Below are 15,465 nucleotides of genomic sequence, written 5' to 3' on the forward strand. Positions count from 1 at the left end.
TTATTATTATTTATAAATTCTACCTGATCTTTATCTAAATAAATGAAAAATGAAAAAATAAAATATATATTTTTAAATGCCACAAAAGATTAGATTTTGGATTAGTTTACTTTGAGAATAAATATTTCCTGATAATTTGCTAACCCTTTCTCATCCAAGATGTTCATCTCCATATAGTGGACTGCAATAGGGATCAACGGGTTGAAGGTCTAAATTGCAGTTTCAATGCAGCTTCAAAGAGCGCTACACAATCCCAGCCAATGAGTAAGGGTCCTGTGTCTTGTGAAATTTGTGGTTAAAAAGTATATAATTTTCTTTTTTTAAGAAAATGGCTGATCGTTATGCTAGATAATACCCTTATTCCTAGGCTGGGATTGTGTAGAGCCCTTTGAAGCTGCATTGAAACAGCAATTTGAACCTTCAACCTGTTAGGGCACCATTGAAGTTCTTTATATGGAAAAAATCCTGGAATGTTTTCCTCAAAATCTCCTATATATACACAGCCAAATAGGTTTTCATTTGCTCAGGGCAACACAGGCACTGAGGAACTGTTGTCTGTGAGTGTCGGTGAAGGAAACAGAGCTGATGGACGCTTGTGTTTAGACTGCAGGTCCCTTTAACGGAAAGGGTGAAATCTGACCGTGTCGAGGCTGCATGCTTCGACAAGACAGCGGTCAGCTCTTTTTGGCTCAGATTACATGGGCTACGATCCATGTAGGGCACATGATGGCATATTTATCTGTCTCCTTTTCACTCTGTCTGTCTCACACTTGCACACACACACAAATACATACTGCAGATGCAGGAAGCAAGCAGTCAGTCTTCTAATTCATCCCTTCTGGTATAATTTAAAAGGGTCATAACATGGATTTATTATTATTTAATTGTCTCCCTGAGGTCCACTAATGTTTTTTCCCCTGCCAAAACAGTTAAAATTCTGCTGTTTTACATTTACTCTCTTTCTAGTCTGAAGTACTAAATTATCCTCTGATAGTAAAGGGATAGAAAATTCTGTCACTGTTTATTCACCCTCATGTCGTTCCAAACCTGTATGACTTTCTTTCTTCAGATTAACACAAATTGTGTAATGAAAAATATTAGAGTAAATGATAACTATATTTATTTTTGGGTGAACTGTCCCTTTCAGAAATGCTCCTGTTGCATGTGAATTGAGCAACAACACTTTTCATCCACTAAGTCAGGAGTTTTAGATTTGTTTTTGTTTTTGTCATGGAAAATATGACCTCTTTATATACAAATTCAACTCATTTTTAATTTGGCATACTAACAAAACCAGTGTTGATTATGAATAAACACGGCAGGCTCAGAGCTGTGCTTGGCTCACGTATGGGACCATATGTGGTTCTACCCAAATTATGGTTGCTGATTAGTTGAGCTGAACAAGTGAGGCTGCTGTTTGGGTAGCGTACAATATGTTTTCACTTACCCTCTCTGATTGTTAGAGTGTGAATAAAAGCTGAAGTCTATATATGTTCAACAGGATGCTCTTACCGGGCTGGGCTGTTGATTGGACGGGTCACAGGCCAGAGAGACAAGATCCTTGAGTGGGTCTTGAGAGCTGAGGTGTGGGGGGTACCGGATGGCCGTGTGCGGGAAGTAGGTGGAGGCAGTCTGGGGGAGAATGGGAGCGCCAGGGAAGTGCAGAGACGAGGAGGGATGTGGACTCCGAGAGATACCTGAAAGACAAAATGTTCCGAAGATAAACATCTTACGGGTTTGGAACAACATGAGGGTGAGTAATTAATGACAGAATTTTCATTTTGGGTGAACTATCAGTACCTTTCAGCCCCTGAGCATTGTATGTAAAAGAGCAGCATTAACATTAATTAAAATATCTCCTTTTATGTTCGACAGAAAAAAGAAAGTCATATAGGTTTGAAAGGACAAGAGAGTGAGTAATCGAAGACACATTCATAATATTTCTGTAAATTATTCATTTTAGCTTCAATACCTGTGGATTTCAGTTTTGAAACAAACAATATTTGGCTTTGTATTTGAAAAAATACCACCAAAGAACACTGTTGAAGTGCTTGTGGTCAGTAAGATTAAAAAAAAAAAAATTCATACTTTTATTCAGCAAGGATGCATTAAATTGATCAAAAGTGACAGTAAAGACACTTATGATGTTAAAAAAAATTACTATTTCAAATAAATGCTGTTTTTTGAGCTTTATAGCTTTCAAATAATCCTGAAAAGACTGAAATAATACTATTGATATTAATTACATTAATATTTTCAACACTGAACCAAATCAGCATATCAGAATGAATAGTCTGAATAGTCTGCTGAAGTCTGAAGTAATGGCTGCTGAAAATTCAGCTTTGCCATAACATAAATAAATCATACTTTAAAATATATTACAATAGAAAGCAGTACTTTAAGTTCACTTTTAGTAGCAGTACAGTAGTCCACTTTCAGAACAAAAATTTACAGATAATGTACTCACCCCCTTGTCATCCAAGATGTTCATGTCTTTCTTTCTTCAGTCGTAAAGTAATGGTATTTTTTGAGGAAAACATTTCAGGATTTCTCTCTATATAATGGACTTCTATGGTGCCCCCCCGAGTCTGAACTTCCAAAATCCATTTTAAATGCAGCTTCAAAAGGCTCTAAATGATCCCAGCTGAGGAAGAAGGGTCTTATCTAGTGATCGGTTATTTTCTAAAAACATTTACAACTTATATACTTTTTAATCTCAAACGCTTTCTGAGCAAGAAGACCCTTTTTTCCATGGCTGTGATCGTTTAGAGCCCTTTGAAGCTGCATTTTGGAAGTTCAAACTCAGGGGCACCATAGAAGTCCATTATATGGAGAGAAATCCTGAAATGTTTTACTCAAAAAACAATTTCCTTACGACTGAAGAAAGAAAGACATGAACATCTTGGATGACAAGGGGGTGAGTACATTATCTGTACATTTTTGTTCTGGAAGTGAACTACTCCTTTAAGTTAAAAAACATCTAAAAATCTTACCAACCACAAACTTTCGAACTAGTGTACCTGTATACAAAACAAACAATAACGCTCACCCTTTGCATTTTAGTGACACATTAATAAAGCTGCCTACTGTATAACCAACATCTTAATTAAAGAGCTCTTTGTTGAGTTGTCACGTCCCTGTCATACTTAACCGTCATAATTCTCTACAGAACACTTTGTATGCTGTAACACGTTTGGCGAAGCCCAGCAGAGGTAATATCGGCTTGATGTTTCAGTGCAGGCAGCATATGGCTGACACGCTCCACCAATTCATCTGAACAGCCAGGCTAATTGTTAGAGCATAACTCAGCCAGCTGTGAGACTCCGGAGACGACAGACCACTGTACTACTATAAGAAATGACCTGACAGTATTCTCGTCTCAGCCCAATGAAATTGTGAACGATTTATCTGTGCATGTTTCATGTTTCACCAGGCCCTTTCTTACAATCACAAACTTTCAGATCTGCCTTTAACCAATCAACAACCAATGGATAGAACCAAGTCCCTGCCCTTCACTTTTTCAATCTGGTGCTACTTACTTTAATGCACAATCCTGGTCTTAAATAATAAGAAAATGGTTTGACTGCATAATCTTTCATCAAAATGTAATATCTTGGACCCTGGACCACAAAATCTTAAGTAGCTTGGCAGCCGTGGCCTAATGGTTAGAGAGTTGGACTTGTAATCCAAAGGTTGCAGGTTCGATTCTCAGGTCCGGCAGGGATTGTAGGTGGGGGGAGTGAATGTACAGCACTCTCTCCACCCTCAATACCACGGCTGAGGTGAGTCCCTTGAGCAAGGCACCGATCCCCCAACTGCTCCCCGGGCGCCGCAGCAATGGCTGCCCACTGCTCCGGGTGTGTGTTCACGGTGTGTGTGTGTTCACTACTGTGTGTGTGCACTTGGATGGGTTAAATGCAGAGCACAAATTCCTAGTATGGGTCACCATACTTGGCCTCACCTCACTTCCTTTTATTTGTAGCAATAGCCAAAAATACACTGTATGGGTCAAAATGATCAATTTTATGCCAAAAATCATTAGGATATTAAGATCATGCTCCATTAAGATATTTTGTAAATTTCCTACCGTAAATATATCAAAACTTAATTTTTGATTAGTAATATGCATAGCTAAGATCTTCATTTGGACAACATTAAAGGTGATTTTCTCAACATTTTGATTATTTTGCACCCTAAGATTCCAGATTTTAAAATAGTTGCATTTCGGCCAAATACTGTCCTAACAAACCATACATCAATGAAAGCTTTATTCAGTTTTAGATGATATATAAATCTCAATTCATAAAATTGACCATTATGACTGGTTTTGTGGTCCAGGGTCACATTTAAGGTATTAAAATATGTTGCAAATGGCAAATCATGTTAATTTTTAACAGGGTCTTATAAAAGTAGGTTGTACATGCTATGATGATACTAGCTGAGATTGGTTGGATAACCGAACACAACAGTAGAAACTGTCTAGTTGTTTGTGTGTACAGGCCTGGGATGACAGAACAGACAAATATATGCATGTGTGTGTTGTCCCCTCACCGCTGTGCACTGCAATGACAGGTCTGTGGTGCTGTGTGAAGCCGAGACGTGGAGAGCTCTCCTGAGGAGATGGACTATCCATCTCTGTCTTCTTAACTGTAGGGGAGATTCCTGTGTGAAAAAGAGAGAAAAGTAGAGAGAGATGGAGGAGGGGGAGGAGAGAGCGTGCGCTTCGCTTATACAGAATACTGCAAATTCAGCTCCATTGTTCTATACAAGGACAAACTTTTCTGAGTCTAAAGGAAAGCTTAGTCAGCTAATTAATGAGCACTGCGTGGTCACTCTGGATGCTTCTGTCAGGTCACCGCAGATGATTCTATTTACCACAACTGACCACAAGGTGGCGCAGTGTGACGAGACAACCAGAGTTTTAACAGTGCTGCAGTGCAATGCAGAAAGTGCACTCTCTCCTTGCGGCCAGACCAGTGGGATTATGGGAAAATATGTCTGTAGCTGATGATCTGCGCCGGTTATTTAAGGTCAAAGCAACGGTACAGTCTCCATATGGATGTCAGAGTGATCTATTTAGAACCTTCCCGATATGGAACCTCTTCTTATTAAGTGAATCATATAAGTTTCCAGAAACTGCTTTGTTTTCAAAGCAGTGGAGATCTTCTTCATTCAACATTTTTTAATTTAAAGGGATAGTTCACTCAATTCTGTCATCATTTACTTATGCCGTGTCACTTCAAACCCATTTTGACTTATTTTCTTCTGTGGAACACAAAAGCAGATTTGTACATTCTTCCGAACATTAAAAGTCAATGGGTTCCCAATGGTTTTCAAAATTTCTTCTTTTATGTTCCGCGGAACATAAGTAAAAAGTCAAACAGGTTTGGAACGACATGAGGGTGAGTAAATGATGACAGGATTTCCACTTTTGAGTAAAGTACACCTTGAGGGACACAAATCATTAATGGAAACCGTTCCTCTCCCAAATGCCACATTTTAACCTTCAGATCTTTAATCCATAGGTGCACGAGACCAGAGCAATCAGCTGGGGGATTGTTAAGGAGAAACTCATTAGGAGTCTAGACAGGAAGTTAGGTGGGCAGGGTCGGTCCACCGCAGGGGTTCAAGCTGTGCGTACAGTGATGGGATTTGCCCTAGAGGCTGATATGAGACCAGTGCTGCTGCTTCATTCACAGTGATGGATTTCAGATTCCTGCTGGTTATGGATCAGTGGGGAGGGGTGAAGCAGGTCTCCTGAGATCTTAAGCAACAGTTTTGCCTGGAGGGTTAATGGATATTCACAAGGGTGTGACAGAAGTCAGATGTTATGCAAGGTCTGAAACAGCAACTCAGCACCTTTTGAATCCCACAATAAACGCTGAAGGTTTTAGGCTGATCTGGAGCTACAAACTTGAAATCTTTAGTTTACTTAAACTGCATGACTTAATGCATGCAAATGAATTTTAAATTTATGTTTTTTTATTTTATTTAGGATATTTTAGCTCTATTTCAAATGGAGTCGCCTTGTTACCTACTTCCTACACAACACAGAATCCTTACATGTCAAAGAACCTTTTTTTAAGAACTTTTTTTTCTTTCAAGTTGCTAAGCTAATGGCACAATACTCTTGCTAGTATGCAACGTGTATATTTTAATATGTATCTTTCAACATATTTTATGTACAGTTGAAGTCAAAAGTTTACATACACCTTGCAGAATCTGCAAAATGTTAATTATTTTGCAAAATACATGCTATTTTTTTTTAGTACTAACCTGAATAAGATATTTCATATAAAATACATTTAATTCATAAAAATGACTCTGTTCAAAAGATTACATATGCTTGATCCTTAATACTGTGTTGTTACCTGAATGATTCACAGCTGTGTTTTTTTTGTTTAGTGATATTTGTTTATGAGTCCCTTGTTTGTCCTGAACCATTAAACTGCCTGCTGTTCTTCAGAAAAGTCCTTCAGGTCCCACAAATTTTCAGCATTTTTATGTGTTTGAATCCTTTCCAACAATGACTGTATGATTTTGAGATCCATATTTTCACACTGGGGACATCTGAGGGACTCATACGCAACTATTACAGAAGACTCAAATGCTCAATGATGCTCCAGAAGGAAAGACGATAAGCCGAGGGATGAACATTTTTTTAATTTGAAGATCAGGGTAGATTTAACTTATTTTGTCTTCTGGGGAACATATAAGTATCTTCTGTATCTTCTGAAGGGCGTTAATAAATGAAAAAAAAAAAGATATTTAGGCAAAATAAGAAAAATGTACACATCCTCATTCCGTTCAAAAGTTTACACCCCTGGCTCTTAATCCATCGTTTTTCCATTCTGTAGCATCAGGTTCAATGTTTGAACCTTCTGTAATAGCTGCATATGAGTCCCTCAGTTGCCCTCATTGTGAAAAGATGGATCTCAAAATCCTACCGTCAGTGTTGGAAAGGGTTCAAATATACAAAAATGCTGAAAAACCAAAGAATTTGTGGGACCTGAAGGATTTTTCTGAATAACAGCAAGCAGTTTAACAGTTCAGGACAAACAAGGGACAAACAATGAACAACTATCACCAAACAAACAAACAAATGTAGTATTTTTCTGATCAAAGAAAATCGCAGCCGTAGAGAGCATAAGAGACTTCTTTCAGAAACATTACAAAGTCTAACCAACCAAATGTATTACACATGATTATAATTAAATAAGCGTTCAAAAATTTGGGGGTGGTAAGATTTTGTAATGTTTTTAGAAAATTCTCTTGACTTTATTTTTCCTCAGAGCTTGTCACAATGCATTATGGGACTACATTCTCCACAAAGGATACAAGCCTTAGAATCCAGCCAAAATACTTCAAATAAACAGCCTTCTCTTTCGAGAGGCTACAGTACGTTACCCTAAAATACTCTCTTCATAGGCCGCTTATTAGGTTTTAGAGCAGAGCCTTCCAATGTACTATAATTTTACATATTATTAAAAGCACACTATCCACCTTTTTCTTCCCGTAAGAGTGGACGTGGCCATTTGTAAATTTTATGTGTCTGGCTTCAAGTCTCATTCACATCTAGCTATTTTTAGCTGTACAAAACAGCTGGTTTTGCAGCTTGATATTGCAAATTGGTGTGTCTTACCGTTTTATTTTAATGTATTATGAACAATTATGAACCAGTGTTGTTTTTGACAACCATCTTAGATTTAGTCTTAGTCTTAGTCTTTTGGACTAAAATGCTTCTTAGTTTTAGTCAAATTTTAGTCACTTCTATATGTGATAGTTTTAGTCCAATTTTAGTCGACGAAAAGTCAAAAAGGTTTTAGTCTAGTTTTAGTCGACGAAAAGTCAAAAAGGTTTTAGTCTAGTTTTAGTCAAAAAAAGGGAAAAAAGTAGTCTTTTAACAAATTAATGTAGGTCAGTAAGTATTTTGCTGTTGGGTAGTGTCACTTATAAGTTCTGAAAATAGCAGATCTATAGTTCAACACAATGTGAGCTTCCGGATCGACTATTTTCACCAATAATTACAATAATGAAGGAATGTTTTAGAACATAAAAGACAAACAAGGATGGAATGCTAAAACGGCTTGCCATACTAGTATAGCAAAGAGTATTTAATGCTAAAACGGCTTGCCATAGCGTCAGATACTTTTTAAGTTTTAATTGGCATTCACAATAAGCGGAAATGTCATGCATTTTAAACGTCTGACGGACCACCCACTAACATTTTCGTCTATTCTCGTCTCGTCAACGAAAACTCACACACGTCTCGTCATGTTTTAGTCATCAACGAGCCATTTTTATCTCGTCATCGTTTCGTTATCGTCATGAAAAAAAGTGGCGTCAACGAAATGATTTGGTCATCGTCATCGTTGACGAAAACAACACTGTTATGAACACACTGGTTTGTAGTGCAAACAGGTTTACCATTTACTGCACATTGTTATTTTTCTCGTTATTTCCCTATAGCGGATAATGAACCAGAAGTCTCACCCAAAGGCTTACTTCCGCGTTGAAGAAAAAGGTGGATACACGACCACAAAACATCAAATATATTTCAGTACAAACAATGAACTAACATCAACACATCTATGCATCTGTGCATCTATGAACCACACCTTTTATGCTCCGACAATCTGAATTCTCAAACTTCCCCTTATACAAGAGAGGTGGATTACAGTATGGTTTCTATATCTACTGTTTGCCCTACTTTATCTGAAATTAGCAGAGCTGCTTCAGCATAAAAATAGCTGTCTAAAATGGTTTTGTAAGAGTCTTTACGGTGGGCTGATGGCTGTCAAAACCCCTCAGATATTCATAGCATCAAAGGCAGTGATTCTTCATACCTATTTCACTCATTAGTTATGCTTTAGCATCAGGAGTGATTCTGATATGCACTGTCACACTTGAGCTATTTCCACTGTATGTCTGCCATATCACTACATAAATCTAAATGCCCCTGAAACAGAACCACAAATTTGCATTATGAGCATAGCAGTAAACCAGCCAACCCAGTTATTCTAGTCGCAAGTCGTTCACTTAAAAATGCTTCATGAAGATCACATAGAATCAAAAGTATAACGGAAAAATTATTCAGATTCACAGAGGAGTAGACAACTGAAGGGTCAAAGATCAAATGCTTGACTATAACCATACAGCAGGTCTATCTCAGTATAAAAATACAGCAAAAACTGAGAATTCTGCTCCAAGGTACAGTACAGTACAGAGTGCAGTGCTATACTTTCTGCAGACTTTCACAAAAATGAGAGTTCATGAATTAATTAGGATTTGGCACTACGTTAAGGAAATTCAAATCCGAGTCCAGTCTAAGCTTGTGATTTTAGACTTCCTCTACTGCAGTTGAAAACCTGATATGTTTGTCATTCATCTGAATGTGCTTCAAAAGTGAGGCCCACAACTATGCTTATGGAGATGAAAATGTCCATGCACAATAGCCACCCGCTAGTCAACAAATCAATTAGTTCTACCACTATTCATTGCTTGGGATCTGTGTCGACTAGATCATGTCACTTCAGTTCCACCTGTACACTACAGGAAGAAGATTTGTCTACAAATTATATGTATTTTTGCATCAGAATGTTTGTTGGTAATTTGTAAAGGCCAAATATTTTGGAAATTTTGAAAAATTAACCACACCACGGACCAGTGTTGTTACGGTTAACAAAAGCTAAAATTATTAAACTATTTATACTAGAAAAACTATTAAAAATCTTTTATCTATTAAACTATTAAAAATATTAAAAAATATATATAAAATAAAAATTGAATGTAAAAAATAGAAGAAAAACTTTAAAAACATATATAAAAATATTTTACTAAATGTGACCCTGGACCACAAAACCATTCATAAGGGTCAATTTTATGAAATTGAGATTTATACATCAGCTGAAAGTTGAATAAATTAGCTTTCCACTGATGTATGTTTTTGTTAGAATATGACAATATTTGGTCGAGATACAACTATTTGAAAATCTGAAATCTGAGGGTGCAAAAATCTAAATATTGAGAAAATCGCCTTTAAAGTTTCCAAATTAAGTTCTTAGCAATGCATATTACTTATCAAAAATTAAGTTTTTATATATTTACAGTATGAAATGTACAAAATAATATTGTAAACAAATATAAATATTATAATTTTGACCCATACAATGTATTGTTGGCTATTGCTACAAATATACCCATGCTACTTATGACTGGTTTTGTGGTCCAGGGTCACAAATATAAAAAAAAAAATGTGTTGTACTAAAAATAAGTACTAAAATTCCTAAAACTGAAATGAATATAAAGCTAAATTGAAATATTTAAAATGACAAAAACTAATACAAATTGCAAAAGCACGTAACAAAGTTAAAATTAAAACTAAAAAGTAAAAATGTAAAAATGTACTTTATGTGGTAATCTAAATGTACAGATTTATTACATTAATATTACAGTACATTAAAACTAAAATATTAAAAATATGTAAAATTATGACAGTGGCACAAGAGGAGCTTTATTATGGGTGGTGTGGTGTAGAGGTCAAGGATCAAGGGAACTAGAAGGTTGCTGGTACGATCAATATAAGCCACCATTGTGCCTTATCCCAGGTTGCTCCAGAGGGATTGTCCTTATAATAAGTTCATGGCTCAGTTCAAAGTTATTGCCCAATAGGTTCATGGAATACATAAACCTTTGATAAAATCAAAGTAAATGGACCCTTTTTACATCCATTTGCAACTCTGTATTTCTGTGCTAAAATGTTGCAAGATCAAACACAAGGCTCACCTCCTTCCATCTCCTCTGTCCAGTTGCGTGAACTGCTGGCAGGGGAGTTGGGAGAGGTGTAGTACTCGCCCCCTGGGCTGGTGTCTATATCGTCCTCCATCGATCCTGACTTGTGTCTCTTACTTCTGTGTGAGTAAAAAAGGAGAAAGAGAAGGACAAACATGAATAACGAAGCAAAGCATTGTTTAGTCAAACCTTATTTCTCACACAGGCAAACAAACGCTCTCCCAAACTGTCTGGACATGCCTTATGGATGTTTCCTTGGACTTGCTTTTCCCAGGCACTCAGCTAGGACGAGCAGTTTGCCAACATTCACCTTTTGTTTTAGCTTTGCAGTGCGTTTAATGGAAAATAAGCGCATTAATCAGGACTGAGGCTTTGGCTAACCGCAAAAGCAGATAAATCAAATAAACTACCCTCAGCAGACCTGAGTGAGGGGCCGTGTTCTTTCCCACTCACTCATCTTTCCCAGGTGCATGTGAGGATGTAGTTTTGTGATGTTTTTATTCGGTTTTGTATATCGCCTGGGGTGGTTTTTGCCGTGACGCACACATGACAAATCTTATTGTAACCGAGGTGTACAGGTGTCTTGAGCTCAAAATGCCTCGGGCTGCCTCTGTCTAATTCAGCCAATGTAGAAAAAGTTAACAGCCAACATTTATCATGGGGAGATGCTGACAGGTACATTTAAAACTCTCAAAGCCTTGTCTAACCACCCTGAAATCTCACATGTTCCACACTCTGAGCCTGGTTTGGATAAATAGGCCAAACAAATACTGGTTTGAACCAATCAGCAACTGCTGCAGGCTGTAGCATTCATGGCAACACAATGGACCACCAAACTCAAAAACAACAGCTGGCGTACAAACATCTACAATGTAGACACTGTTGCTTCTGGTCTTGAGGTAATTGGCTTGGATGCCACTACAGCTTTTTTTGGAGCAGAAGTGAAAGTTAAATCAACGTTAACCTTCTGATACACATGAAAGCCTGTTTTCGCCACTGAATAAAAAAAAGGTAATGGCTCACAATTCTGACTTTTTTCCTTGCAACTGTGTAATATGAACTCACAATCTCAGAATTGTGAGATAAAACTTGTAATTGTGAGTTATAAAGTCAGAATTGTTAGAAACTGAGCTTGTATCTTGCAATTCTGACTTTTTTCTCACAATTGCGAGTTTACATCTTGCAATAAAGTCAAAATTGCAACTTGCAATTCTGAATTTTTTTCTCAGAATTGTGTGAAATAAACTTACAACTGTGTGTTATAAAGCCAGTTCTGACTTTTTTTATCGCAATTTCCGAATTTGTATCTTGCAATTCTAACTTTTTTTCCTCAGAATTGTAAGACGTAACTTCGCAATTTTGAGAAATAAACTTGCAATTCTAAGAAATAAAGTCAGAAATGTGAGATATAAACTCACCATTCTGACTTTTTTACTCAGAATTGCAAGTCAAAATTGTGGGATATAAACTTGCAACTACAAGAATAAAGTCAGAAATGAAAGATAAACTTTTTTTTCTCGCAAATACAAGTTTTTGTCTTGCAATTCTGACTTTTTTCTCAGAATTGTGAGATATAAACTCAAAATTCTAAGAAATAAATGTGCAATTCTGAGAAATAAACTCACAATTCTGAGAAATAAACTCGCAATTCTGAGAAATAAGTCTCAGAATTGCGAATTATAATTGCGAAATATAAACTCACCATTCTGACTTTTTTCTCAGAATTGCATGATATAAACTCACAATTGCAAGTTAGAAAGTCAAAATAATGGGATATAATCTTGCAACTGCAAGAAATAAAGTCAGAATTGCGAGATAAAAATAATAAAACATTTTGCAAATACAAATTTGTATCTTGCAGTTCTGACTTTGTTTTGCAATTCTGAGTTTATATCTTGCAAGTCTGACTTTTTTCCTCAGAACTGTGAGATATAAAACTCACAATTTCGAGAAATAAATTTGCAATTCTGAGAAATAAACTCATAACTGCATGAAGAATTGCGTAATATAAACTCACAATTGCAAGTTATAAAGTCAAAATTGCAGGATATAAGCTTGCAACTGCAAGAAATAAAGTCAGAACTGTGAGATAAAACTGACTTTTTTTCACAAATATGAGTTTGTATCTTGCCATTTCCTTGCAAATGCAAGTTTGTATCTTGCATTTCTGACTTTTTTTTGCAATTCTGAGTTTATATCTCACAATTCTGAGAAATAAACTTGTAATTCTCAGAAATAAGTCAGAATTGCGAAATATAAACTCACCATTCTGACTTTTTACTCAGAATTGCATGATACACTCGTAATTATGAGTTATAGAGTCAGAATTGTGAGAATTCTGACTTTTTTACTCAGAATAGTTGAATATAAACTGCAAGAAATAGTTAGAATTGCAAGATCAAAAAAAATTCTTGCAAATGCGAGTTTGTATCTTGCAATTCTAAGTCAAAATTGTGAGATATAATCTCATAATTCTGAGAAAAAGCAGTTTCTCAGAATTGCTTGTTTATTTCTCTGAATATTGAGTTCATATCTCGCAATTATGGCTTGAGTATTCACAACCGCAATTTTATATCACGCAATTCGGACTTTAATACTGCGAGTTTATATCTCACAATTCTGTTTCACGGTTCTCTAACAGTTCAGATGACAAATCAAACTCTGAAAAGAACAATCTGACAACAACTGTTGGCAATATGGTAAAACTATCTGGTTTACTCCTTAATTAACATCAGACTAAACCACTGGACTAAATCAGAGGATGTTCATGACTTCATCAAAGCAGGACATGGATGGAGTCCTTATTTTAATCTGAGACAATTTTGCATTGCGATAAACAGATGTGGCTTGATTTCCGTGTTTTTTTTTTAATTCTTTTTTTAAACCACATACTGTACACACACACACACACACACACACACACACACACACACACACACACACACACACACACACACACACACACACACACACACACACACACACACACACACACACACACACACACACACACACACACACACACACACACACACACACACACAGGTTAGATCTCATCACCAGTCAAAAGCATCTCAAGGACACAATGCCTTTGACAAAAGAATGTGCTCCTGCTGCAGGCAGATGTGTAATGGAGACGTGTGTACTGACCCGCTAGAGGAGGTGCTGGGAAGGGTTCTCCTCATTCCCACCCCTGAAGGGTTCAGATCATAAGCAAGATGACCCTGCAGCTCTCCAAGAGAGAAGTTCGGCCCCGTGCCCGTCACCACCGGTGCTGCACACAAACAGACATACAGAGGTTAAGATAAGCATACGGCAGTTAACAACAACAAAAAACAAAAAACAAAATTCATTCCTGTGAAAGTAAAGCTAAAATTTCAGCATCATCACTCAGGTCTTCAGTGTCACATGATCCTTGAGAAATAATTCTAATATGCTAATTTGCCTGTTCTAGAAACGTTGAAAACAAGTGCTGTTTCATATTTTCCAGCATTCTTTCAAAAGAACAGCATTTTTTGAAAAAGGAAATCTTTTGTAACATTATAAATCTCTTGATCAATTTAATGCATCCTTGCTGAATAAAAGTATACATTTCTTACAAATAAAATCATCTTACTGACCCCAAACTGTTATAAGGTAGTGTATTTACCATAAAAAAGTACCTTGCCATGGTTTTTGAACATGTAGCATTGTATTACCAATATTTTTTTAAATAGCCTGGGGTATCATGTAAACACTGTGGTAAATGAAAACAGTAACTGCACCAAAGCAATGCCTCATTACTTCTTCTATGGGACAGTAAAAAATGTGCAAATCCTGATAAATTCCTTAGCACCTTCGCATAGAGAAATATTTGGGGTTGAGCAGTGACTTAGTCTTTTTACTCACATGGTTAACATTGCTGATTGTTATCTAATGTACAGTAAACTAGGGTTTTGCAGCACGACTTGTTAAATACTTGCATTATGTGGGTGTAATCTCATGCATTCATGTTTAAGCCCACGCGAGGCTTATAAATCTATGCCACTGCATGTCTGCTTTTACCTGAGCTGACCTCTTTTCTAATATCATCCCATTAGTCTGTGTGTGTGTGTGTGTGTGTGTGTGTGTGTGTGTGTGTGTGTGTGTGTGTGTGTGTGTGTGTGTGTGTGTGTGTGTGTGTGTGTGTGTGTGTGAATGCACCGTAATTGCTTGGGCTTAATGGACAGGCTGTATTGTGTGTATTCATTTGTGTCTGAATATGTTGTATGTAAATACAAAGTGGGAACAATAGGCTTGTTGTTTCAGCATGACTGTAACCTACAGTATATTAAATACTGTGTAGGAGTGAAAAAAGCCCTGGTTTGAGCATGTTGGTTAATGTTGATAAAACTGCTTAATGCAAAATAAGACATTTAATTAGTCCCAAGCTCTTAACATCCATTCGCAATCTATCAATTTGTTTCTAACTTGTAAAACACTGTGATTGCACACAGGTGTGAGGAGTGATACACGGCGGTCTCGCTTATTTGACTCACTTATAAGCCAACTGGGAAGAAGAAAATAATTTCAGCTAAACACAATCAATTATGTTGGACAGACTGGCGGGATTCCTTCCCATCTAATGAGCAACTGTCAAACCTGACATAAAACGGCTGTGAAATTGACGCTCGAGTCCGCCATGTGGACACAGGC

At 36.8% G+C, this 15,465-nt stretch overlaps 1 protein-coding gene across 1 annotated transcript in view; it reads right to left on the bottom strand.

Annotated features, from left to right (window-relative positions):
• Positions 1-15,465, bottom strand: part of nfic (nuclear factor I/C) — an 80,078-nt gene that overhangs the window by 15,745 nt on the left and 48,868 nt on the right. Inside the window, exons 4-7 of the mRNA XM_073819846.1 lie at positions 13,942-14,065; positions 10,786-10,910; positions 4,552-4,662; positions 1,513-1,697 (exon numbers count right to left, since the gene is read on the bottom strand). Of these exons, the coding sequence (XP_073675947.1) occupies positions 1,513-1,697; positions 4,552-4,662; positions 10,786-10,910; positions 13,942-14,065 (545 nt within the window). The remainder of the gene's footprint in view (positions 1-1,512; positions 1,698-4,551; positions 4,663-10,785; positions 10,911-13,941; positions 14,066-15,465) is intronic.

This window comes from Garra rufa, chromosome 15 (genome assembly GCF_049309525.1).
Source record: "Garra rufa chromosome 15, GarRuf1.0, whole genome shotgun sequence".
Lineage (NCBI taxonomy): Eukaryota > Metazoa > Chordata > Actinopteri > Cypriniformes > Cyprinidae > Garra > Garra rufa.